Source organism: Leiobunum rupestre, chromosome 8 (assembly GCF_980474605.1).
Source record: "Leiobunum rupestre chromosome 8, qqLeiRupe1.1.hap1, whole genome shotgun sequence".
Classification (NCBI taxonomy): domain Eukaryota; kingdom Metazoa; phylum Arthropoda; class Arachnida; order Opiliones; family Sclerosomatidae; genus Leiobunum; species Leiobunum rupestre.
Genome location: NC_143391.1, coordinates 18395348 through 18422253, shown reverse-complemented (window position 1 = coordinate 18422253; position 26906 = coordinate 18395348). Strand labels below are relative to the sequence as shown.

General features: G+C 38.0%; 1 protein-coding gene and 3 long non-coding RNA genes across 5 annotated transcripts; 2 read left to right on the top strand and 2 right to left on the bottom strand.

The window, feature by feature from the left end:
- Window positions 1-12064: 12064 nt before the first annotated feature.
- Window positions 12065-12716, bottom strand: LOC149932583 (uncharacterized). The gene is made up of 2 exons (XM_090157014.1): window positions 12638-12716; window positions 12065-12550 (listed from the first exon to the last, which is right to left on the bottom strand). Exons 1-2 carry the CDS (start codon window positions 12675-12677, stop codon window positions 12147-12149), a joined length of 444 nt encoding a protein of 147 aa, XP_090013140.1. The 5' UTR covers window positions 12678-12716; the 3' UTR covers window positions 12065-12146.
- A 3788-nt stretch (window positions 12717-16504) lies between these two features.
- Window positions 16505-18009, top strand: LOC149932582 (uncharacterized). 2 transcript variants are annotated; one of them, XR_016473102.1, is made up of 2 exons: window positions 16505-16578; window positions 17694-18009. It is a non-coding gene; the product is annotated as an uncharacterized LOC149932582 (long non-coding RNA). The 2 variants fall into 2 exon arrangements; XR_016473101.1 differs by lacking the exon at window positions 17694-18009 and adding an exon at window positions 17068-17371 and having other exon boundaries at window positions 16507-16578.
- Window positions 18010-19635: 1626 nt separating this feature from the next.
- Window positions 19636-20884, bottom strand: LOC149932581 (uncharacterized). The gene is made up of 3 exons (XR_016472788.1): window positions 20608-20884; window positions 19742-19786; window positions 19636-19676 (listed from the first exon to the last, which is right to left on the bottom strand). It is a non-coding gene; the product is annotated as an uncharacterized LOC149932581 (long non-coding RNA).
- A 4686-nt stretch (window positions 20885-25570) lies between these two features.
- Window positions 25571-26573, top strand: LOC149932580 (uncharacterized). Its single transcript, XR_016473168.1, has 3 exons — window positions 25571-25659; window positions 25879-25948; window positions 26408-26573. It is a non-coding gene; the product is annotated as an uncharacterized LOC149932580 (long non-coding RNA).
- The last annotated feature ends 333 nt before the right edge of the window (window positions 26574-26906 follow it).

Below are 26906 nucleotides of genomic sequence, written 5' to 3'. Positions count from 1 at the left end.
AGTATGGTCAATTCCCCACATAAATACTAATCATCTCCCCCAAAACCCTGTTGACCCGCTCCGTAAGATTTGACTGAGGATGATACGGCGTAGTCAACTTAGGCTTAATCCTCAGGAGTCAGCAAACATTCTTCCATAGCCCCGAAATAAACTGAGGACCATTATCCGACAGCAATGCCCTCATCGTACCATGTCGAGATACATATTGGACCAAAGCTTTACCCACCGATATAGCCGTAATGTTACGCACAGGAAAAATCTCAACATATTTAGTGAAGTAATCGACGATTACCACCAAAAACCTATTCTGATTCTTGGTTACAGGAAGAGGACCCATCATGTCGATACCCACCAAATCCCCGGACAAAGCTTAGTAGAGGGCAGCATTAATCCCGACTTCTTAACATTCAGGGGTTTATACTGCTGACAAATCTCGCAAGAACGCACATACTCCCGGACTATAGTATATAGCTTAGGGTGAAAGTATCTAGCAGCCAAGTTCTCGTAGGTAGCCGTACGCCCCCGATGACCAGATAAAGGATGATCGTGAAAAGCACGCAGCAAGGATGCATGAACAGCCGAAGGAATCACTATTTTTGCCGGTTTACACCCCTCAGCCCGCCGAAATAAAGAATCTCCCCTCACCTCGTAGGCCCTTTCATCAGGTTCCAGCCCACGTTCCAGCCGATCGCGAACTTCCACCCAAAAAGGTTCCCACTTCTGAGCCTCCCTTATCTCATCCAAGGAAACCTGACTCACCATCCCCCCAGTGTGTACCTCATTACAAATCATGGAATTAATACAGCCCCCCTCAGGACCCCCGTGCCGATCCACACCATCGACAATATTGACCCCCTCACCGGAACCCAGAGGACAACGAGACAAAGCATCCGCCACCACATTGTCCTTCCCCTTGCGATGGCATATGTCGAACGGTAAAAATTCCTGTAGCCGAAGGGCCCATCGCATCAACCGACTCTTCTTGTCTTTCAACCGAAGGAGCCAACACAGTCCCTGATGATCAGAGATCACCGTAAATTCCCGCCCCTCTAGATAATGCAGAAATTTTTCTACCGTATAGACCACAGCCAAACTCTCCTGCTCGGGCGTACTATAATTTAACTCAGCCCCCCGTAATAACCGACTGACATAACCCAAAGGCACCTCTACCCCATTTTGAATCTGCGACAACATTCCCCCAATGCCCTGGCCACTAGCGTCCGTCGTCACAAAAATTTACCTTCAGGATCGGTGGTTCGCAACATGGCAGCTTCCACAATCTGCGTTTTCAACCCAAGGAAAGCTTCCTCGTGCTCCCTCTCCCATTTCCAACGCCGTTTCTTTCCCTTTAACTCATTCAAAGGACCCGTCAGCGCCGCAAACTGAGGGATAAAACGAGAATGCCACCCACACATACCGAGAAACCGCTGAACCTGGCTCAACTTAGTAGGCCGGGGAAACTCCTTAATAGCCTCAATCTTCGCAGGATCCAACCGTACCCCCTCAGAATTAACTTTATACCCAAGTAAGACAGTTTCAGACTGGGTGAAACTACATTTGTCCGACCGCAATGTCAAACCCGCAAGACGAAGTTGCGAGAAAACATAACGCAACGCCCGCATATGCTCTTCCCAAGTCTGTGAAGCTATGACGATATCGTTCAAATATACCGCAACCCCATACCTACGGGCATACCTCAGGACCTTATTCATTAACCTCTGAAACGTCCCCGGAGCCCCCGTGAGACCAAAAGGCATTGCTAAAAATTCAAACTTCCCTTCTCTAGTCACAAAGGCCGTCTTCTCAACATCCTCAGGAGCCATCCCCACCTGCCAAAACCCCGAACGTAGATCAAGACGAGATATATATTTAGGTTTCCCTATCTGGTCAATAATCTCATCAATTCTAGGCATCGGCTGAGGATCCGCCACCGTTAATCTATTCAAAGCGACATAATTTACACAGAATCGCTTCTCCCCATTCTTCTTATTCTGTAACACCACAGGAGAGGCCCAAGGACTACTGGAAGGCCTAATCAACCTCTGCCTCAACAAGTCCGCCACATGAGTATCTATGATTTCATTATCCCTCTGACTCCGCGGATAAGGCTGACCAGAAACCGGAACCACCCCCGGCCTCAACCTAATATGATGGCAAATCTCCTTCGTCCTCCCAGGTCTTTCCGAGAATAGAGACGAAAGTTCCCTACATAAGGCATTTAACTCCGCCCTCTGCTCCGGAACCACCGACACAATGTCCAACGACTCGAGACTTCCACAGGTTTCCGTCTCCCCCTTCCGCAACCCCGGAGCAGACCCCGAGCCCACCTTCCGATAAAGCCCCAGCAATGGAACCGAACCATTGGCACAGCTCAGCGTATTATCCGCATAGTCGATTTTCGCCCGCAAGTCGTCGATGAAATCTATCCCCAGAATAACGTCGAAGCGAAGGCCCCCCCATCACCCGGAAATTCACCGGCCTGATGCCAATATCTCCCCCCAGATCAACTTCAAGAGAAATTCGCCCCACCGAGGACATCGTAGGACCCATTGCCTGAGAGACCTGACCCCGCTCACGGACCACCATCCCAGAAATACCTATCCTCTCCAGAAAACCATAGGAAATTGCGCAGACATCAGCCCCCGGATCCAGAAACCCAAACCCCCCTCATTAGAGATCCTAATTTCCAGACCCCATCAACCAACCGCCAGTATCCAAAGAATTCAAATAAACCCTGCCGGATCGTCCACCACCGACGAAGTCTTCCCCGATCCACTAGGAGACCCCCTTATAAGTTTCCCGACGCCGAGGATTCAGTATTTACACTAGAACTGATATTCCCTACCGGAGCCGAGCCCATCCTATTCCCTGGACAATCCCTTCTAAAGTGCCCCAAGGAGCCACACCAGTAACAAGCCTGAGGATTCTGAAGGGTCCCCGTCCGATACCGAAGAGTCTGGCCCCCATTCCGATTACCAACCGACAACTGAGAGGGATTCCCATGAGCCACACCCCCAGACGTTGTATGAAACCGAGTTGGATCATCCAGAGGAACCCTTCCCCTTATACCATTCTCCAGCCCCAGATTCCTAACCACGGTGTCAAACTCCTTAATAGACCTACAAGGCGCCCGGGAAAAACAGACCCGAACCCTCCGATCGACCCTGGACAACAGAAGACCCAGAAGCTCCGATTCAGGCAACGGATTCCCCAAAAGAGAATTCAAAGCAACCACCAGCCGACGAAAAGCAGGAATGCTCTCCCCCTCCGACTGGACAACTCCCCAAAGATCAGCCCTCAGGGCACTCTCCCTATCAGGCGAGAGAAAACGATCCCGAAATTGCCGAGTAAATATATCCCAGGTCACCACCCCCACCAGCTGCGTCTTAAGATCGCGAAACCACAAGCCGGCTTCATCCCGCAATAACAGGAGAACCACCGCCTGAGGACCAACCCCATGAAACAAAACATAATCGTCAAAATCCCCCAAAAAAACCCGCAGATCCTCCAAAGGAATACCCGAAAAGGAAGGCAAAGACATGGAAACCCCAGATCCCCGAAGAATTCCAGCCACTGCCCCCCCCCCCCCCCAACAGGCACAGCTGGCCCTAAGTCAAGAGCAGGAGTCCCAGGTTGTAAAAATGGGTTACCAACCGAACCCTGTCCCCCCGAAGATACAGGCCCTCCCAAAGGCGAGGACGGAAGAAAAGGATTATGCATATTAAGCCCTGGCTGAGGAACCCTACTGGACAACCCCTGTACCAACTCAGTCAGCACCCGGCAAAGATCAGCTACCGACCCACTCTCACCCTGATGACCGTGAGAAACGGAACAACCAGACCGCCCCACTCCAACACCATCCGGATTTGCACCCACCGATAAAGTTTCTGAGGACGCAACCACATCCGCCGATCGACCATTGCCAACAGGTATAGGAAAGACTGGAGCCGCGATCCCCCCCGCATCAGGCAACGCACCCGGAGCTAACGGACGCCCAGCAACTAGATCCACTAAATTCCTATCCACTTCCCTCAGAACAGGATTAGCCCCCAGACACCCGCCTAGGGTCGGAGTTCCGAGTCTAACGCCTCCCTCCGCATGGCCCGATACGCAGTATCCCCATCGGAGCTAGACACACCCGGAAACCAGGACCGATCACTATCTGACGAACGATGAGCCCTGTGCCTTCGCCTCCGTTCCCCTTGACCGTCCCGACCAGGCAACCGACACCGGCCCCTACCCCGAGACAACCGAGAATCGCCAGGATGACCTAGAGAGGGATCCACCCAACAGCCCCTCAACCAAATGCCAATAATAACTCCTAAGGACCCGAACACGGCTATGAACCATAGATACATATTTAAAAAAACTAAAATAGGGAAAAATCCTTTAACTAAAATACGAGAGAAAAAAAAGCCCAATAACTAAAAACGAAACAATTTAACAGGTTAAAAAGAAAAAGTAAATAGCCCCAATAAAATTTAACTTAAAAAATAGCATGTCTTTAAAACATGCTAAACATTACAAAAGTTAATAATTATTTTAGTAAAAGTTTTAAAATTTTAGAGATTCTATTAAGGATAATATACAGGGAGTTTTTTTTTTTGAAAAAGTGATTTTTTTCAAAAACTATGTTTTCTAGAAAGTTGAAATTTGTACTGTACATTATACCAAAATTGCATCTAAATCGAAAAATATTTTCACGTTTTTTGAAAATTTAAATTTTAACCGTTAGGTGCTATAAGAAATTGTCAATGAGAAAATTGTAGAGCGTCACCGAAAACGTACAAATAGCGTTGGCGCGAAAAAAATAGATGTCTTTTTCACGGACGAAATACGACTTGAAAAAGTGACAAGTTGGGCAAGCTAAAATAACTTTTTTTTGAATTCCATTGGGAGAGTAGTGTAACTTTATGAAAATCAGAAATTTGTTATTTCGATTTAGATGCAATTTTGGTAGAAAGTGTCCCCGGCACGTATAATGTGCAATACAAATTTCAACTTTCTAGAAAACATAGTTTTTGAAAAAAATCACTTTTTCGAGCAAAAAAACACCCTGTATAAATTTTAATTATGGAAAAGTGCCAGTTATACCGAGTTATTGTAAAAAAGAGGACGGATTTGGGACGCGTTCGCGATAAACGTTAACACGGCCGATTACAATATGCTTAAGTTTGTAAAAGGGAAAGATACGACTTGAGAGTGAGTTTTGAGTATGGTAATAATTTAGTCCGGTTTGGCGTGTCATACACTTATGGCAGGAATCCATACCTATACTTGGAATGCATATCCTGCCGTATCGCGTATGGTAAGATCACTTTGGCCTCGTAGAGGTATGGATCCCTGCTTATGGTTATACGCAATTATGTTGATGGATCGACTCTCCGCACGCCTCGAAGAAAAATATATACTTGTTACTGAGGTACAGAGTGGTTTCCGCCCCAGTTAATTGAGAGATCTATCGCTCAGGGCAACCGCTACAAAGAGCTTTCTTAGATATCAAGAAAGCCTATGATGGCGTAGATAGGAAACAGCTCTGGTAATGAATGAATAAAAAGGATATCCCGCCCCCTTATAGAAGCCATAGCGGCATTATACACATTGATATATATGATACGAAATGCACAGACCATTGACAGTGTTGGGTAGTATTTTAAATACATATTCAGTATTTTATTTTAAATACTTTTTTAAAAAGCATTTAGTATTTTATTTTTTTTTGTAGAATATTTTGCGAAATACCGAAATTTAATAAAATAAAATAAAATAAAATATTTTTAACAATAATCATTTTACAATCCAACATATGATGGTATTCTTGCGACTCTTCCCCATATTTTTATTGTGTGATTTCAAATGTGATTAAGCACACGTACGTTTCGCAAATAAGACGGGGACTACGCCATTTTGTATCCCTTTGAATCTACTTTCAGTAGGCTTAAGCGAGGAGGTATAATGCAACCAGAAACGGCGATGTTTAGAAAAAATATGACGTCACGCCGATGGCTCAATAGAGGTTAAGCGTAACCCTCTAGCGGTTTGAACGACAACGTCGGGAGTGTCTAGACGTTCGTGAAATTAATTTCTTTAAAATCGGTTAAGCGTGCTTTTACTTTGACTACTAAAGAAAACATGTACAGTTACGATAGAATTTTAACACATTTTAGAAATATTTGCTAAACCCAGGTACATGGCGAAAATAAAAAGGTGCTTAACCAATACTAAAACGCGCTTTGTGTATTGTCTAAAGACAAACATTTGTTTTCGTGTACCCTGTTAAGAAACTGTTAAAACTATGTGGAATGTTAAAAATAAGAATTAAAAGTTTCAAAACTAAATGTTAAGAAGATAAAAATAAAAGGTTTTCTTAAAAAGTATTTGGTATTTTTAAACTTGTTTTTCTGTCGTTAATGATGTATTCGTACACGTTTTCGAGTTCGACAAGCCCTTGTAATGGCTTGCCAGATGAGACCGGTGACCCCCGCATTGTTCGCGGACGCTCCTTTTCTAGAAAGCCCAAGACACGTGTTAAGTGTCATCTCTTGGGGGGAGCGGAAAGCGAACGAGCGGGGTTTAAACGGTATCTTTGGCTTTTCGGACGCCAAAGCGTTCACCTTGTAAAAAATAAAAGTCCTCAAAAATAAAGCTATTTTTCTCGGTTTTAAATAGACTCTGTTTCACTAGTTATTTCAGCAATTCGATCAAACGATAGTTTAGTGGATTGTTTCAGTCCGATTCGCTAAAATCAAACGCTCTCCTAAAATTAAAATTGTTACGGGAAGAAATAAACCGAAAAACCCTGCTTTACTTTAAATGTGTCTCCGTGGGCCGATTTCGCCTATAATATACTTAGAAGCATTTCTATTTAAAAAAATACTTACGATTGCTAAAACGCACGTTGCTAGAAAAGGAATAATTACCTGCCATAATTATCTCTCGATTTTTGAGCAGGAAAATTCTAATATTCAGTATTCTTATTTAGACACGTTTCATTTTGTTTCTGTTGTCTTCATTTTATAAAAGGCTGTGAATTTGGACATTCAAAAACTACGCCAGTGCATATCTCCGTCTCCGCCAAGAGAAATAAGATTCAAACCACCGTTAATTTCTATTCATTTTTCAGGCTAATAAAATATCCACTACCCTCTTTTATTTGGCCCCTAGTTTCAAGTTTCGCGATCCATATATTGGTATAATTTTATCTTAACTCAATCCTTTCCCTTAATTTACCCCACTGTTACTTCCCTTTTATCATGCCATTATTAAACCATGTATAATCGCCACTCAACCAGTATTATTACACACAAACTCCTCTGAACTTAGTAATCTGTAAACTTGTATTAATAAATAAATAAATTTAGAGAAGTAAGATAGCATACCAATCCATACTTTGCTCCAAATTGTATTTATGCAATTAACAATTACACAAGAAAAGTATTATTTAGAACTTGGTTTACTTTACATTTCCCATCGTTAGATGGAATAATAATTCCAAATAACGGTTGATTAAAGCCGGCCTAAAAAAGTTAGCGAAGCTTCAAAATTTTTAGTATATTGTTGGAAATTCACCGAAAGTCGCGAACTTTCGTTTTCTCACTAAATGTGCGGAAAGAAAGAAATATTTTGTGGGCTTGTTTTGTGCGGTGTATGGTTCCACCACAGTTTGGTAGGAAAATTGCCACGCTGACAATTGCCTCGAGCCTGCGACAGTACATGTACGTGTTTCATTTTTACCTCCCAGATAGATGTACTTTTCTCGTAATATAAATATAAAATAGTTAGTTCCGGTTTAAATAGTGAGACCAATGTTATTTGTCCATAGAAACTAATAAATTATTCCACGGTAATGACGGTTACTCAGTTCCGTTAGGCCCTATTTCACAGAAGGAATTTTTTAATTGACTTTTTTTTTATAAACTTCCGAGGGCCCCATTGAAATTTCGTAGGCCTCTTCAAACTTTGGTAGGCCCTGAGCACAGTACCCATTGTGCCTATTGGATAAAATGGCCCTGCGGCTACTACTATGATGTAGCGGGATTTGTAAAACGTCATAACTTTGAAATCTCTATAGTTATACTTTATTTATAATAGTTACGTGTTCTGGATTGTAAACTTGTTTTTTGAAAACATTCGCAATTATGTAGTTCAATAACATATTTATTCTCATAAAAGTATAAAACAGAAAATTACAAAAACGAAAGTATACAAAATCTTATTTTGTTTCCTATATCGTTAATTCATAAACTAAGTTAAAAAAGGCACAATATTATCTTAGCGTCCGTAGGGGCCATTTCCGTAGCTTCCTCCTCCGTTGCCTCCTCCTCCGTTGCCTCCTCCTCCGTAGCCTCCACCCATGTTGCCTCCACCCATGTTGCCTCCACCCATGTTGCCTCCACCCATGTTGCCTCCACCCATGTTGCCTCCACCCATGTTGCCTCCACCCATGTTGCCTCCACCCATGTTGCCTCCGCCCATTTTGCCTTTATTAACCGCATCGACCAGTTCTTGAAATTCGTCGTTATTTAATTTAAAGCCTTCCATGTGGTGAATACTAGAACTGCTCTTCGCCTCCTGGCTGTCCACCGTATTGGTGCCGGTTTTAGTGCCAGTATTGGTCTGCTCTTGGTGCAACGTCGTGGTATCGCTTTTCGACTTTTGTTGCTGCTGATTGTCGTTGGCGATGTCACTGCTTTGGTACGTCGCACCTCCGGGCTTAGAGTCTTGGTTGACTACCGTGATTTGATTCGTCCCAGACGTTTCCTTTGACAAATTATTATTCAAAGAATTTCCCGTGTCAGACGAGTCCGTATTAGACGCCATATTTCCGCCACCGTAACCGGCTCTCCCGTAACAGCAATGGAGAGTGGAGTAAAGCGCACCTAAAGACGATTCGCCGATTAAAAACGTTTCATTCGTGAACAATGAAAAATCACGTTTATTTACTGGAGCGATCGTATTGAGTGAAATCTTTTAAAAGGGGTTTTTAGTATCTCCCGATACTTACATGCGAAGACGATCCTAGGGAACTTCATTTTGGTTTTTGGTCAACCCGACTGACGCTAAACGAAACTGCTCTCTGGAGGCAGACCGCCGAAAAATACCCCGCAAATCAGCGTAGCGGGTACTTATATAGATTCGGGTACCGGAAACTCTGAACTTCCTAAGCTCCGGAGTACTCGTTCGGATGAGAGCCAACGTGATTACTCTATACCACACTTTTTAGGTCAATTTTATAGTTATCCGAGGGCAATGGCTCGGTGGTACCGGTAACCCGGATGCGGTGATTGGTACCGATCAAAAGCTAGCGGATTACCGTAACTTCACGGCGTATTTTATACGGCGTTCAACGAGTCCTCTCCGCGTAAAGAGGTCGAGCATCATGGAGGGGTAGCGTCATTCGCGGAATCCACGACAGTTTGTTTTTATCGATCATTCACGTGTTTAGCCGGAACTAGGATACGTATTACTATTCTACGCGCTTACCCGAAGTCATAGTGTCATCAATATAGCTGAAATGGAAATTGCGCGGATGAAATGTCAACGATCTCTACAAAATGAAGCTTGTCGCGCAATCGTTGACCGGAAACGTGGCACTTTTCTTTTAAAAATATTTTACGCTTCGACATACTTTGTATATAGTTCTTAGTTTATTTTAAAAACACGATAAGTGAAATCAACTAACGTAATAAAATACATTGACAATATTTTAGAAGAAAGAAGTAACCTTCGGAATTATGAATTGATAATCTGCCCGTAAAACGTTATAGTTTTAACAGCATACATTTGCCTCAGTCTTAAAACGGAGATAGATTTAATCCTGTGTCAGAATTTAACACAGATTTAATCCTGTGACAGAATTTAACATAGATTTCATCCTGTGACAGAATTTAACATAGATTTAATCCTGTGACAGAATTTAACATAGATTTAATCCTGTGACAGAATTTAACATAGATTTTACCCTGTGACAGAATTTAACATAGATTTCATCCAGTGACAGAATTTAACATAGATTTCATCCTGTGACAGAATTTAACATAGATTTCATCCTGTGACAGAATTTAACAAAGATTTCATTCTGTGACAGAATTTAACATAGATTTCACCCTGTGAAAGAATTTAACATAGATTTCATCCTGTGACAGAATTTAACATAGATTTCATCCTGTGACAGAATTTAACATAGATTTAATCCTGTGACAGAATTTAACATAGATTTCATCCTGTGACAGAATTTAACATAGATTTCATCCTGTGACAGAATTTAACATAGATTTAATCCTGTGACAGAATTTAACATAGATTTAATCCTGTGACAGAATTTAACATAGATTTAATCCTGTGACAGAATTTAACATAGATTTTACCCTGTGACAGAATTTAACATAGATTTCATCCAGTGACAGAATTTAACATAGATTTCATCCTGTGACAGAATTTAACATAGATTTCATCCTGTGACAGAATTTAACATAGATTTCATTCTGTGACAGAATTTAACATAGATTTCACCCTGTGACAGAATTTAACATAGATTTCATCCTGTGACAGAATTTAACATAGATTTCATCCTGTGACAGAATTTAACATAGATTTCATCCTGTGACAGAATTTAACATAGATTTCATCCTGTGACAGAATTTAACATAGATTTCATCCTGTGACAGAACTTAACATAGATTTCATCCTGTGACAGAATTTAACATCACGCCACAGTAAAATTATCAGAAATAGTTTTTACTTAATTTTCTTTAGCAAGTGTCTTTTCAAGAAATTTATGAAAAAATGATCAGGAATAAGAAACGGCGGTCAGGACGGTAAAAGGGTTGACAAGTGGAATATACTCAGATGCAATCTTAAACGCTTATAAATTTTACTACAATATTATTATCAAGTATTTCCGGTAAAGCGTCGGCGGGAATGTTAAATTTATCGGAATTCAGGTTGTTTTGAAAAGCGTACTAGCTTTTGTTATCTTAATCCCGGTAAAGAAAGGCCTAAACGTCAAAATTCTGATGACGTTTCTTTCGTTCTCGAAGTATTAAAAATAAATTATCACGGAGTTTTAAAACAGTTGATTAATTATCAACGTAAAACACCATTTAGTTGATTTTTTATTCTGATTAAGATAACGGAAACGGGTACACTTTCAGTCCCGCTCATTGTTCCCTTCTAACAGGCCACGCCATTTCTTTCAATTTGACTCTTCGTTTCTGTACTTCGAATTATTTGTTAGAGATCAACCAACGCGACGAAGATAAAGATGGAGATGCTATAAAGTTAAACCCGACTTGTCTTTGAATAAAAGAAATAGCAGAGCTCTATGGATCTGTAAGCTAAAATAGTGTTATTTTTTTCCTTATATAGTTGAACGAAACAATATCGATGATCGTTTAGAGACATTGGTCGAAACCTTTGACTCATTTCATCGAACAACCCTACAAAAGCTAAGAGTAATCCGTGATAACTTTCCGCGTATTTGGAAATAAGAAAAAAGGGAGTTTGGTAAAGATAATGCCACATTTTCTTAAAAATGATGAAACACTTGAAAATAATTGCAAGTAAAATAACAAATAGAAAATTCTATATAATATAACTGAGAATAATTTGTATGTCTTTGTTGTATTCATTTGTACTTGAAAATTAATTTTATCAAAACGAACTTCAGCTTAAATAATGATATTATTCAGGTACTTTGACTGAGTTTGCTATTTTAACTACTATTTCTAACTAAATTACAAATAAATGTGGTGACCATTTAAAAAATATGGCCCCTTTGTAGGTATTTCAGAAACGAAGCGTGCTGAGATTATAGGTAGATAAATAGCTATATGAAGAAATTTCGTAATTCGGCTGTCTATCGCTCAATGAATACGCGATAAATGAAATCTCTAAAGAAGAATTATAATTGGAATTGCGATATGTGTGTAATAAATAAAATCCTTAAAGAATTTGAATAGGAATAGTAATATTTGTATAATAAATTAAATCACTAAAGGAGAATTGGAATAATTAGAGAAGAATTTCGTAAACAAAAGTTTTTTTTAATGTTTTGGTGGGAAAATTAAAAAAATACAGTAGCAAATAATTTATCAAAATTTCAAAAAGTATCAAACAGAAATATTAATAATTCAACAATTATTTTCTTATCTAGAGCCTCCTCCACCTGATTTCTTCATCATAATTTGTCGTATAAAATCCGCCGCGGGAACAAGCGTTTTCGTGGATTCTTGGTGAGAGGCGGCGCTCTTGGCCTTTTCCGAAGTGACGGTGCTCGAATCGGAGCCCGTACCCGTCTGGGTTCCGGACTGGTTAATCGTTATTGTGCCGGAAGACGTTTTGCCGGCGTTCTGCACGGCGTTCTGGGAACTGCTCTCATTGTACGCCGCTTGCGATTCTTCGTTGGCTTTGTTAACTAGGACGACTGAGTTTTTTGAATTGACCTCATCTCGAAGATCGTTGTTTACGTTGTTCTGGGTGTTGCTGGTGTCGGTATTACTTCCCTGGTTCACGTTAACTCCGTATCCGGGATTACAGCAAACCGCGATACCTGAAGATAAATTAAAGATGCGAAATTGAGATTGGCAATAACTAGAAAGTTAAAAACTTTATCGGAATTTCCTCGTTATATACGTACAGACTACGAGAAGGATCGATTTGGTCGCGTGATTTCTCATCACGCCGATGATTGTTGACTGGAATTCCGATCGTTGAGAGGGATGCTTTTCGCTTCGGGGAAACGAGACTAGTGGCGCGCTTGAACAACACTCGCCACGTTTTTATAGCCAAGTGGAAGATAAAAGTACAGCAATCAATGTAGAGCATTGGGTCATTCCGACGTTCGACGCGAAATTGGCCAATTCGTCGAATGATTGGTTCGAACGCGACTGGAGGAGGGGGCACACTCGGTATACAGGCTATCGTCCGCTAACAAAGTTAAAACCGGAAATGAGGGGGGGGGGGGGTCACTCGATTCGATCAGCTAGAGAGGTTCGAAGACCTCTCCAGTAAAATAATATTGCATTCGTTAAATCAAACTAGTTTTAATTAATTTGGGAGTGAGTGATAATTCCTCGAATATTGGGACATCTTCGAATGATTTAATCCTGATTAAATGGCGTTGCAAAGTGATCCGGACTCTTATTTATAGGCCTCGCACACTCTTTGTACCAATTCTACGTTTAATTATTAGTTTAGTTTTTTATGAAGTTCAATTTTTAATTAGTTTCCTTCTAACTTTATAACAATCGCCAATAAAGGGAAAGGGAAACGAGACGGGTATATGGCCGGGTTTAACGTGATCAGGCTTCTCCCTGAACACCGGTGTGCTGTTGTTGGAACACTTCTACAGGCGGTTTAGTCTATTTTACCGAATGATTAGACCAAGATTTTCGTGATTTTACAGCTGTTTTATTTTCATATTTACACTTTCTTCTAATACTTCAAATCGTGTAGATTCATTGAAACTCAAACGAACAAATCACTCAATAATCACGTTAAATTACGCGACAAGGTAGAAAAATCCATAATAAAAAGCTAAACACTAACAAATTTAAAGTAATGATAAAACTTACGGAATACCAATAGGAGTATTTCGTAAGTTTTATCATTCCTTTAATTTGTTAAGGCTTAACTTTTTTGCCCACTTTTTATTATGGAATTTTCTATTTTTTCATTATATTCCATAGATGGTTTTTATTAACTTTGACTCAATAATCACGATTTAAAATTAATGATTTTTAAACACTAGTTATTCAAAAGCTACAAATTTGGTTTTATTCCAGTTTATTCATTAAAGGCTGTCTTAATAATAAGAGGGAGTTTGTACTTTATATAATGACTTTATATCTCGTTAACTATTCTATTTTAAAACACAAAACTATTTTCCAAATTAATCTATTTTTCATTAAATAAAAATTAACTATTCTATTTTAAAATACAAAACTAATTAATCTATTTTTCATTAAATAAAAATTAACTATTCTATTTTAAAATACAAAACTAATTAATATATTTTTCATTAAATAAAAATTAGCTATTCTATTTTAAAACACAAAACTAATTAATCTGTTTTTCATTAAATAAAAATTAATTATTCTATTTTAAAATACAAAACTAATTAATCTATTTTTCATTAAATAAAAATTAACTATTCTATTTTAAAATACAAAACTAATTAATCTATTTTAAAATACAAAACTAATTAATCTATTTTTCATTAAATAAAAATTAACTATTCTATTTTAAAATACAAAACTAATTAATCTATTTTTCATTAAATAAAAATTAACTATTCTATTTTAAAATACAAAACTAATTAATCTATTTTTCATTAAATAAAAATTAACTATTCTATTTTAAAATACAAAACTAATTAATCTATTTTTCATTAAATAAAAACTAAGCAAGTATATAAATTGAAATCGATTTTATTCATCTCTAAGACCTTTTAAAGTGTGAAACTTTATTTGAGAAAAAAAGGGAAAATAGTGTCAAGACAATTTGATAAACCCCAATTTAATTTAAACCACCAAAAGGCTACAGCATTTTAGCTGAAAAGCTTTACGTAGAATATATATCTAGAAATATTAGGCCGTTCACGAATTCGTTATTCCGTTACTAAAACATGAACTTAAGATTATAATTATATGTTTTGATACATCGGTGTTTCGCTTACTCTAGAGAACAAGGGTCATCTTTTATAATTCAAAGAGTATAAAAAGAAAACCATTACACTCTTAAAAATATTGGGTTGTTTTTTTTACCCATTGTTGGGTCAGTATTTAACCAAAAAAAATATTGGGTGGTTTTCGTTTTCTCCCAAAATGGGTTATTTTAATAACGGTATTTTGGGTTAAACTTATAAGTTACCCAAAATATGGTTAATATATGACTCAATTTTGGGTTATAAATTAACAATTAATTTGGTTTATAAATTTGATCACACTGGAAAGAATATCGTAGGGCCTTGGCAATTTGCAATAAATTTAAACAAGGGAGCTCATTACGTTCTTCCGCTGAAATATCAACACAACATAAAAAAATAAATTTAAAATATTGGAAAAATTTTAATTTTAAATAGTAAATTAAATTAAAAATATTCTATACCTTTTGAATCAAAAATTAAGAATCCTTTCAAGCACTCATGGAAACGATGCAAGAATGGCGCAAAATTTTTAATTTCCAGTCTTCCAAAGACTACAAGTTCGATGGACACATTTACGATGCTAATATCGTCTTTGGCGCGTGGGAACTTTAAATTTGATAGTATGACCCAATTTTGAGTTGCTATTATATTAGTTTAAAAACAACCTAATTTTGTATAACCCGAATTTTGCGTTTCAAGATTTTCAATTACATTTGGGTTATTTTTTACTCAAAAAGTAATTAAAAATGAAATAACCAAAATCATTTAACCCAACGTTTTTAAGAGTGTACCAAATACATAAAAGACTCACTAATAAACCTGTTACCTTAATATTGGCAATACTAAAAAGATGTTATCACAATATTTTTTTATATAATTTTTGGGCAATGACCACAGTCGATCTGTTGCGAGTATTTATTCGAATTACCCATCATTCGCTTTGAAGATCGAGCGCAATTTGCGGAAGGGTGAAACAAATTTATTTACCTTGTCACACGCAGACACACAGATTCAAATCTTAGTTAAGAAACTGATATTTGACGAAAATGTGTAACATAGGTCTTTTCTTGATGTATATTTTATTTATTGTGGTTTTTTAATTTTCAACTGTTACGTTTTACTTTTTTTGTGAGAAAGTATGGCGCGGCACTTACACGTCGTCTCTTGAATTATACCCACACATGTACCTTCAAGTTTACTTACCTTTTATAACCCATAGAAATGAAATTAAACCTTTGATACGTATATTTTACGTTGTAAACATGAAAAAAAAAATGACTTGGCTTCGTTGGTACCGTTCCGGCATAAAATCCAAAAGACAGAAGAAAACTTGTCGTTTAGCGGCGTTAGAATTAAAATTGAGCCCTAGGAACGGAGCTATTTGTATAAAGATGTGATACGCCAATAAGTGAGCTCGTAGTTGTATTGCCTATCAATAATATAGTTGTTGGAAGATAATCTTAAAGAATAATTAGGTTATTCCTTATTAAGAAAAATCATCTTAAAATAAGATGAAATTATTTTATTCGTTGTGACGAAATGATCAATACAACAAGTGGAATGATATCACGTGGTATTTTGATTTCCAATAACCGAGTTTTCACTTCCGCTTATTACAAACGATCCGCGTGGTGCTACAATAATTGGAAGATGAGACATCTGCGAAAAATGAGATTGAAAGAGCATCGAACTCGCCTATACACCGGAAAAGGCGACCAAAAAAATCGAACAAATATTTTCCTAGTTGGGCATCTAAAAGGGGCGTTCCCCTCGTGGAGCGCGATTAGAACGACTCAAAAGGCGACACGATATAAAAGTGCGGCGTCCGACCCGCAGAGCTCACAAGCTTTCGTTTATCCCAGCTCTCCAGTCGATCTAAAGTAAAAAAGAGATGAGTCCGAAGTTTGCACTAGCGATTTGCATCGTCATTTGTAAGTTCTTCTTTTAAGCACCTTATTTCTATATAGGAGGCGAAGGGATATTTATACGTGCAAAACGCAACTGGTACCGAATTCTCAAAACACTCCCTTCTCAAGGTTCGACAGCTGCAAACCGATTTTGGTTTTAGTAAACGAGAAAATACGCGCTTAAGAATCGAATGACAAAAATAAACCTCAATTTCAAGGTATACTCAGGACGGAATGTCATAATTCAAGCTCTTGTATTACGATTTATATATCACTTTATTCACGTTATTTAAAAAAATCAAATGAACATTTAAAAACCCAGAATGATTTGGAATATTAGGCGCTTCCTATCATTCACCATAGACAAGAAGTAGCGTTTGAGTACCGGTACCGGTTAGCTAAGTTTCCATTTACTGCTCGAGATTGAAATGTAAATTGGGAATACGCATTGTTGGCGAAGAGACGAGATCCTGAGTATACTACTAATTGGGTGTTTGTTGTTTGTCGGTGCAGGTGCAGCTGGCATCGTCCTCGCGCAAACCGGTTCAGGGGGAGGCGGCGACTATGTAGGAGTGAGTCAACAGAGCAATTCGGCCGCCAACGGCATGGTCAAAAAGGATATGGGAACGATGGCCAACACGAAAACGAATTCTAAAGCTACTGACAAATCAGTTACAATCACGACTTCCGACACTGCTAGTATGAACCAGCAGATTGACAAATTAATTCAAAGTGCATTCGGCAGCAAAACGGGAGATAATTAAAAAAAATTGCTACGCTATCGGGCCCTACCCACCCCTTTTTACATTTTGTTACCCTTTTGTACTAACAGTCGAATATTTATTAATAAAAAACACAAATCTAAAATTTTCAAAGATTATTTTTGCATCACGAGAGTTGTCAAGCACTGACCGTTAAAGGGAGTTATTTTGATTAGCGCTAGAGTAAGGGAATCCCGCCAGGTCGCGCCACGAAGAGAGGTGAGTTATATCGGGGGAAATATCTCTTAGACGCCTCGAAACCACGACAGAGAGCGTTGGTTGTTTGAAAGATGGAAAGTTTTTGAAGATTCGCGAGCCCAACGAAACTGCGCAGTTCCGTTGGGCGAATAAACGAGAGTTTTGATTTGATTTTCGTAGGTTTCCTCTTGGCGAGTTTCTCGAGTGCCATTAATTTGAATAACATGAAGTTGCAATACGTGAACGAGACGACCAGTAACGCGAACGGCTATGTGAACCACGACCAGGGAACAGAAACGCGCACAAAAACAAATACCGAGGCTAGTGACAAGGACATCACCATGACGACGACGAAAAATCAAAATGCCAACCAAAACACCATGTCAGAGAAGACTACAAATTTCAATTCAAGCACGAGCGATTGATTAAGAACAGGGCTGACGATTCTATATATAACGCAAAACGATATTTTATTTATTTCCATACTTTTGTACGATTTTCCAAACTTATTTATATTATTTCTCAATAAAATAAAGGAATTAAAAACGTAAACATTCCATTATACTTTTACGTACACGTCACTTTAAATTTAGAACGTTGTCGATCCGCGAAATAACGCGTTAACAGGTGCGCATTTAAATAAAAACTAATTAAATCTACCTTTCTCACAAACGACTTTTTTTTGAGAATTTCTTAATTTACTTTATCTAACACTTCCCACATTTTTGCGGATTATTTTTACGGAAATGGGAAATGAAAACCGATTCTAGAGCGCTCTGAGATCTTAAATGGAACTCGCCATTGATTATAATGCTTAAACCTCGATTCTTATTAAAAGCCTAGTTCCCACTTAGCGAAAAAACAATTTTCGCGCTGAAAATTAACGCTCGCGAATAAAATTTGCGATTTTTTTTAAATTCGCCGCTAAAGTTGCGTCTCCGCGGTATCTAGCGAATGTTCTATTTTTTGACGTCCACACCTTGGCGATAAAAAGCTTCAGCCAATCAGAAAACGCGTTCCCTCGATCTATTCCCCTCCCGTCCGTCACTTATTAAGCCTAGGAGCAGCTCAGCCAACTTGACCAAGAGTCTCAAGTAAAGGTAATTATCTCACGAATAGAATCGTTTATTTATTGAAATTATCAACAGGAACATCCATTTGGTTTATTTTGAACTGATGTTTTATGTTAGGCCTAAAACATTACTAAAAACCCGCACGAGTTGTTTTCAGCGTTTTTAAATTTTCGCGCTAAAGTGAGAACCGCTTCCCCAGCGACCGAAAAAACGCGTCTTTTTTCATTGCGCGTAAATTTTATTCGTCTCGAAAAATCCCAAAGTGGGAACTAGCCTAAGTCTACCTTAAATGTTCCGTGACAACCGCCGTCCCAGTAACTTGGGTATCCGCGTATACAGCGGGATCAGAATAACGTAAAAGATAGTTTTCGATAGCGAAAATGCCACGAAATTCTGAACGTCCACGTATAAAATCTCACAGAACGTCGACGCAAAATCGAATGCAGACTTTTTCAAATTGAGCATGTTAAAAGACTCGAAGCTCTATTAAATAAAGTTAAAACAGTATTTATTTGTTAAAAGGGAAATCAGTTGGACTTTGATCTCTAACCTTTCGAAAAATACATAAGTAAAATATAGCACCGATTGACTATGCGCGAATGGTCGATGAAAATCGGAATAATAAAACAAGATTACATTGAATTTTCGTTTCCAAACTTTATACAAAACTTTCGTTGTGAAATAAAAGACAATATGTAAATGAGGAGGACTGCGTTGGTATTAGTGTTCGGACAGAGACACCGCGGCTCCAATTTTGGCCAGAACTTCGGCGGTTCCCGTGGCGGTGGTTGTCGACGTGGTGGTAGTTGTGGAGGTCATTGTAGTCGTGGTCGAATTTCCGAGAGTGGTAGAAGTGGCCGTCGAAGTTGTTGTAGTGGTCGAAGTTGTGGTCATTTCCAGCGTTTGAGTACGACTGGAGCTGGTGGTCAACGACCCTTTGTACGAGCAGCACGACATACAGCCCTTCGAGAATACGTCGTACGTTTCATATTTTCGCAAATAGTTGAATTAGGCTTAAAAGTAGATCTGTAGACGTGACATACCTGCAATCCGTCGACAAACGAAATATCGGCCCCCATCGAAGCGTTACCTAAAATTCACGCGTTCAATTTCGTATAAATAGAACGCAATACTCTCGTGGGATTTCGAACGAACCATTATTGCTGGCCACATCCGAGCTCGCCAAAATTCCAACACAAACTGTATAATTAGATTTACTTAATTATTTTACACTTAAGACTAAGTTCAAGGCCGGGTAAATTATGAGCATGCTTGTGGGCCCCTGTTATCCCCCCCTCACTCCCCTTGCACAGCCCTAACTTAGAAGTTAACGCCGCGGTATGACAACCGTCGCTTATATACTACTTAAGATTAAGTTCAAGGCCGGGTAAATTATGAGCATGCTTGTGGGCCCTTTTCCGACGGGCCCCGGTTATTCCCCCCTCCCCTTGCACAGCTCTAACTAAGTTCACGACGGGGTATGACAAACGTCGCTAATATAATACTTAAGACCATATGTAACATAATTACTCATAAGTATGCCTCTGTATAATATTTCCATTGAAAAAAAATTCAATGAGACCTTGTTTCACGCGGAACATACATTGAGCGGACCCAAAAATGATTATAATCCTTGCGCTATTGAAAAGGTTACCATGGAAATGAAATGACGTGATCGCGAGACACGAGCTAAACTTGACAAAGCCAGAAACGCGCGAGAAATTCTCACTAACTTCCGTTTCCCATCAGTAAAGTTGATGACGCGTATTTCATCACGGAATTGTAAGTGACGCAATTTCACGTGAACAAGGTTTCATTAACTAAAATGCTTTTATGGCATACTTATGAGTGATTATGTTACATATGTTAAGACTAAGTTCGCGAACCTCGAGTGGAAGCGTATTACTCCTCTATCTTAAACAATGAGTTTAAGATTTGAAAAGGAGTTATACCGGTGACAGTCGAGTTATATCGCTATTTTAATATTAAATAATGAAAATGACGCAATTATCGTTGCTTACCGAAAAATGGCGAGAGAAAATGAATGAGCATCCTAAGCAATTATCTGGTTTATCAATTGTTCTTTAGCTCAATCAGCGTGGATGGACTGTTTATAGTTCACAAACAGGAGAACGTTCTGACTCATCTACGCGAAGAGGGAAAACTTTCACAGATTTCGTTTACAAAACTTTTGCCGCGTAGATTTTCAATGTGAATAGCCTACAAGGTTGTCGAACCAACGCTTGTTTACGACTTATCGAAAGTCAATGATTTGTTGCAAACCATCTACACCGGCAAATACCGATTTTTGCACGGAAAAAGGGAATGTTTTCAAAATCTATAATCATTATTATTCGTTATTTCATGAATTGTTTTAAAATTTTTCCAAAAGTACGTTTTCCCCACTAGGTACTAGATCAAATTTGACAATGATAAAGTTGCAGCGGTACATCGAAAACTTAAGAATATTCGATGAAAATCTCGAATTGACAAGTTGGGCAAGCCAAAATAAACTTTCATTTCTTTTCAATTGCACATTTACTAGGAACATTGGCCTTATCATTCATTTATTACTAATTTTTAGATTTCTAATAAGCTATTTATTTTTTTAAAATTTGCCATTTACAAATTATTTGCATTTGATTGTCTTAATTTTCTTAAATCATATTTGATCAGAAATAGTCGTGCGTATTATATTATAGAATTATAATATCTTTTATTTTAAATGAAAATTGACCTAGAATAACCAGACATGGAAACTCGATATCTAAATAGACATTAATTATCTAAAAGCCACTAAAAACACGCGTAAAATGGAATGCATTTCGCGTTAAACATCATTGTAATTATGGCATTGTAGAGTGGATCATATGGAGATAATTACCCGGTGGATTTCCACACCAACACCAAGCCCAGTTTGAACTCTTTAATGTTTGGGTGGGACCTCATTGAGACCGTGTTCTTACCTCGAAGAACCAACAGCTATTTCCTTTCTTGCAAATTGAATCTTCGGAAGAAATCAACGACCTTTAATTAGCAAAACGACTTTGAACAAGATGGTGTCCGGCCTCATTATCACAGAGACTTAACCAACTTACTAAACAACGAGTTCCGGCTACTCCCGATAAAACTCGAGAAGAATAAATGCTTACTGAGTGAATAAATGAATGAATATTTTTTACCACATTTTTATACAAATACCTTTTATATCACGAAGGAATACACATTAATATGAACTCGCTTGACAATTTTTACTAATACATGTACATAATACTTTAAACGTGGCTTTATCTAACATGGTTATTATTAATATGATAAGAGCAGTTTCAAAGATTAATTTTTTTTAAGACTATATTTTTTTGGAAAATGATTTTGCAATGAACCCAACGCCCAATAATTATTTTTCTTAAAATCAGATCAGCCCAATTAGCAGAATCCGGGTCTAAACCCAATAAATAAGTGATTCATTCTTCAGAGGTATCTAATTTCATTCTAAAGGAAATAAATCTAGGACACTCGATCAAAATGTGACCGAATCCATTTTTGAATTCGCGGCCCAAATTAATCGTGTCATTCATCACCTATTTGGAAGCGTTGTATTAGGAAAAATAAAAAAACAAATATTTTCCAAATTTATTTTAAAAAGACGTTTTTGTATAAACTAGAAAATAAACCTTTCAAATTACAATATTGACTTCCGTAACCTGATTACTGATATTCAATAAACGTTCTGTGATTTCCAGTTTTCCTCACAATGTTTCAGTGGTTTCCACTGACTTAAGTGATTTTCCGTGATTACTTACAATTTTATACACTATCAGAGACTTAAAGTATTAAAGTACATAGAAATATGTAAATATACATTCTGGATGAAGAAATGTATACGCTACCGAGTGAGGCGGTTGAAAATGTCTACAGGCTTTTGTAGGCCAAAATTCTGGTAATTTCTATAGTTCAAGACTAAACTAGAATATCTAATAACGGAAACGTTTCCATTTGATGTCGTTTGCGCACGAAATTCCGATCATTAATGTACAGAAAAAATTATATTTATAATAACGCGGCGTGGGTTCTTTGAACTTTGAGCCAGCGTTTCATTCAAAAAGTGTTTTTGGCATTTCGCGGTATCAATCGAGTTCAAACTTGACACCCGCCAACGATTATGGATGACAAGTAGGCCAAAGGTGGCGTCCATTTCCACGTAGAATCTACCCGTGTGGATTGGTATTACGGGAAACTACGCGCTCGCGTTCGCAGTGTCGCTGGCCGGAAATGAATGAATGATAAGGGATACAGGATGTGACAACCCGTCGAAAATCAATACATTCATGATGAACCAATTTAGAACCTTTAATAAAGTCAAAAAGAGAAAATCAACGCGTCAAATTTCAATCCATTCATGACGAACCAATTAGAAGTTTTAATAACGTGAAACTCCGAGGATTACCCCCTTTTCACACACCGGGGTACTTTTAGCTCATTTTACAACATCCCGTTTTTAAAAAACCCACTCGTGGTTTTTGGTTAAGTAAACTGGCTGGGTTGCCAAAAATAAAAAAAATTAAATAAAAATTATCTGGTTTTTGGTTGTTAGAACCAGTTTTTTTGGTTATCAAAACAATGATTTCTGTTACAAATATATTTTGAGCCGTGTTCGTTATGTTCAAAGTAGAAAATATAGTTGAAAGTTGGGCATTTGCAAATTAGGCGTATTTGTTTGCTAGGTATAGCTACTTAAAATACATGTAGAGTCGCTATTGACGAATCATAGAGAAAGACCGAGTCTCCAAAGCCGTTCTAAATCTAGTGAAGACACGAAAAGCGTAAAAACCTAATGCTCGGCCTGATCCGTTTGTACAACTCTCCTCGTGATTCGAAAGCTTCCAAAATTGTCTTAATACTCTTTAGTAAGATCCATAGAGCTGTGTAGGGATCCAGAATTATTCTAATTTACCTAATCTGTTATAGCGAATGTCGAAGGTCTACCTAGCGGTGTTTTGAGGTGGCGAAGAATAATTAAAAATTATTACCTGAATTAATTACTTAATTAATGACTATATTATTTGTAAAGGTAACTGTTTCGTACGAACTTTGTATAGTGAATTTAATCATTTTTAATATATCCCTAAAGAGTGTTGGACCTTGAAGAATTTCCCACTGCCTATTGTTTATTTTCGCTTATTTAAATAATTGTAATAAATCTTAATGAACGAGATTATTATCTAACTAACCTCCGTGTTCAATCATTTCAAAGTGTTGTTGCTTTTGGCTAAGTATCGTCTCCCGTGATCAACCTAAACTAATACTAATACAAAAGTCTCATAAAAACATTTCGGAAAACACCATGGGCTAAGAGTCGCCATAAGGAGAAAGAGAGTAGAATAAAATTTAACACGGCTTAGCTTATCCTTAAGAGTGAAATAAGCAATCCTTATTTTGAAAGAAAGTTGTGGTATCGAACCCCTGGGCCCTTAGGAAGCTAAAATTTTCAGAAAAGTGTCAATTGTTTTCAACATTGATTAAACCGTGTTAATCTAGATGGTTAAAACTGCCTTACCAACCTTGAAATGTTTGAAGTCCAAATTTCTTATATTTAAAATACGTAATTACATATTTAACAATGTTCGATCTAGTTTAAAGGATTAATTTAGTAGAAGAAGGGCAGATAGGCGGTTCGTGGAACTGACTGGAATTGGATTAGAGCTTCAGGCTGCTTTACCCGAAGGCAATGCCTTCTGTGGAAAATAGCGAATCGCGGACCGATCAAATCCTATTTAAACAGCTTTAGAACTTTGCCAATTTTACCTAGTAAATGAAAATATGACTTTTTTTAATGAATTTCCTAAGCTGGCTTAAAAATCTTAAAATGTAGTTCTATATCCTATTTATTTAGGGCCTCTGCCGTTGCTATATAGGAGGAGGCGTTTAAGCCACCCAATGTATTTCAGAAACCTCATCTAAAAATTTCATAAATGCCTCATTTCATAAATCAGGATAGAGGAGATGAGGTTAAAGTTATCTAAAATTTTAAAATTACTTAAGTATCGGATATATTAAGGATAGTTAATTTCACCTTCTGTTTGAAAAACAGTTTTAAGTAAGATATGTTTTCAATTCTCAAAATATGTTTGTAATGTAAATAAGTTTATATTGTAATTAAAAGTGTTTTTATTCATGCAAAAAATGACGGTGTTCCATTTCTTTATACTATATTAGCATGAAGGTCTACAACTTAATTTATTTAAAAATATGTTTCGTTAATTATCGGTTCCCTGTAAACTCCCTTCTAAGACTAAGAAAATGATAAGGCTTTTTTGGATACCTGGGATGTACCTCGAAACGCCCCCAAACAGGGCCAAACTTGAAAACTTGGAATTTACCATCATATGGCACATAGAAAAACGGGTCAGATATTAGGATTTATGGGTTATTAAGCTGGTTTCATACTTAATAACGACTGCCAACGCCGAGCGTAAAATGATTTCTCAATCGATTTAAAGCTGACATCCACATTTCCGTCGAGTATGAAATTAGCCTTAGAATTTAAGAAACGCCATCCTTCTGACCCAAGAAAACGAGCGGAATTGGATCTCTAGAAAATTACACACCACTTTATTACGGGTCAAACTCCCAAATACAAAAAAGTAAGCTAATGGACATGTATTGTCGATAACCACAACATTAATGAGCAATTGCAATAAATGAGGGAGGAGGGAAGAGTTCGTTACAAAAAGTCGAAGATGAACCCGGAATCGGAAGAGAGCGCGGAAGAGGCGTCAATGCATCGTGCCAGGTGTTTCACATCCGCTCGTTGCTGGGATCCGCAGTAGGCTAGAGCGCGTGGTTCGCTATCGTGTCATCGGGCCGGAAATCGGCCACCCAAATTTATATTCGCAATTAATCGGATATTCGCGGGTATAAAATGGTGGGCGCCGTTATTCGCGGTTCCATTTCCAATCAGAGCTTCGACAATTCGGGACCAGCCCTTCGAAACCAGCAGCAGTGTTAGTTCGCTAGTCAAACAAAAATCACTATGTCGTCTTTCATCTACAAGTGCATGATTATCACGGCGGGTAAGTTACGCCCATTTCAAACGATCATACGGTTATCGCTACAAACCCCGGTTTAAGGATGGTCTTTTTTTACGCGAGTACCTCGATGGGTCACATTCTTCTCGGAAGAATGTGACTTTTAAAGCGAAATATTGAGTAGAAATATACAGTAAAAATCTTTACTGACTTTCTTTTTATTTTGTATCGTAATTATTCTTCGTTATTATTTCTATTTGACAGTGATCGTAGCTTTCTACATTCACGAGTCTGAAGCTACAACAAACATTATTCTCACGATATCTCAAGGCCTGTAAGTATACCAAATTGTTATCTCACGCGTGACCAAAAAATTTCAGTTTTTTGCAATTTGCGAAATCGATAGGGATATGGTTGAAATTACTCTCAAAATTAAGAAACTTCGTTTAAATTTTATTTTACGCTATCTGATTACATTTCTCGTTCCATTTACGAGCTAAAATGAAATACTCTAAGGAGTGCTACTACTCCGTAGACTCTTCACAGCGCGTCACCGTGTCATTTTGTGAGAGTAAGCACTGTGTAAGTGCAAAACCACTTTTTACACCGCGAATATCAAAAGCCTCGGCTGAATGGTAAATAGAGAAGTAGCTTTGTCGATGATTTTTATCTGTGGGAAAAGAATAGGTGATATCGAGTAACTGTATTAATTGCGATTGACGATTAACGACGGCCTTGTAGCATTGTAAATTGGAAAATTCGCGACATCTCACGCATTTTCTTTATTTTTCAGTTTCAACATATTGGAACAAATACTTAACCAACTCGGAACTTTTATCAACCAAATGAATGACAACGTGAGTACTGGCGTAGCGGGCATTGGAGCGGGTTTAAATGGAGCGACCATTGCCGGGGGAAACCTCGCTACAAATACCGGCTCCAGCGTCATCCAAAACTAGCGAGTGGAGTAGTGAAAAACAACTATTGTAGGATTGAACGTACTTATACGTGAAATATTTAACTAAATAATTTTATACCTTGTTTTCATTTCTGTTTAATCACTGTTAATATATTTGTTTGAGAATAGAGACTTATCATTCCAAAAGTAAAACCGATGTTTTTAACTTAAATAAACCATTTAATTATAACGGAGTTAGTTTAATTAATTATAGTAAAAATAATTAAATTGCAAATTGATCAACCTATATCGGAATTCCAATGTCTAAATTTATATCGACCAAAATCGCATTTCCAATGAAAAATTTAAAAAAAAACAAAATTTTTGTTTATGA

What these genes read in the sequence shown, in the direction of transcription:
- LOC149932583 (XM_090157014.1), bottom strand. Translation starts at nt 12,677, where the DNA reads ATGAGAAATCACGCGACCAAATCGATCCTTCTCGTAGTCT. An exon ending in ATCGATCCTTCTCGTAGTCT is followed by an intron (nt 12,551 to 12,637) that starts GTACGTATATAA and finishes ATTTATCTTCAG; the next exon opens with GTATCGCGGTTTGCTGTAAT.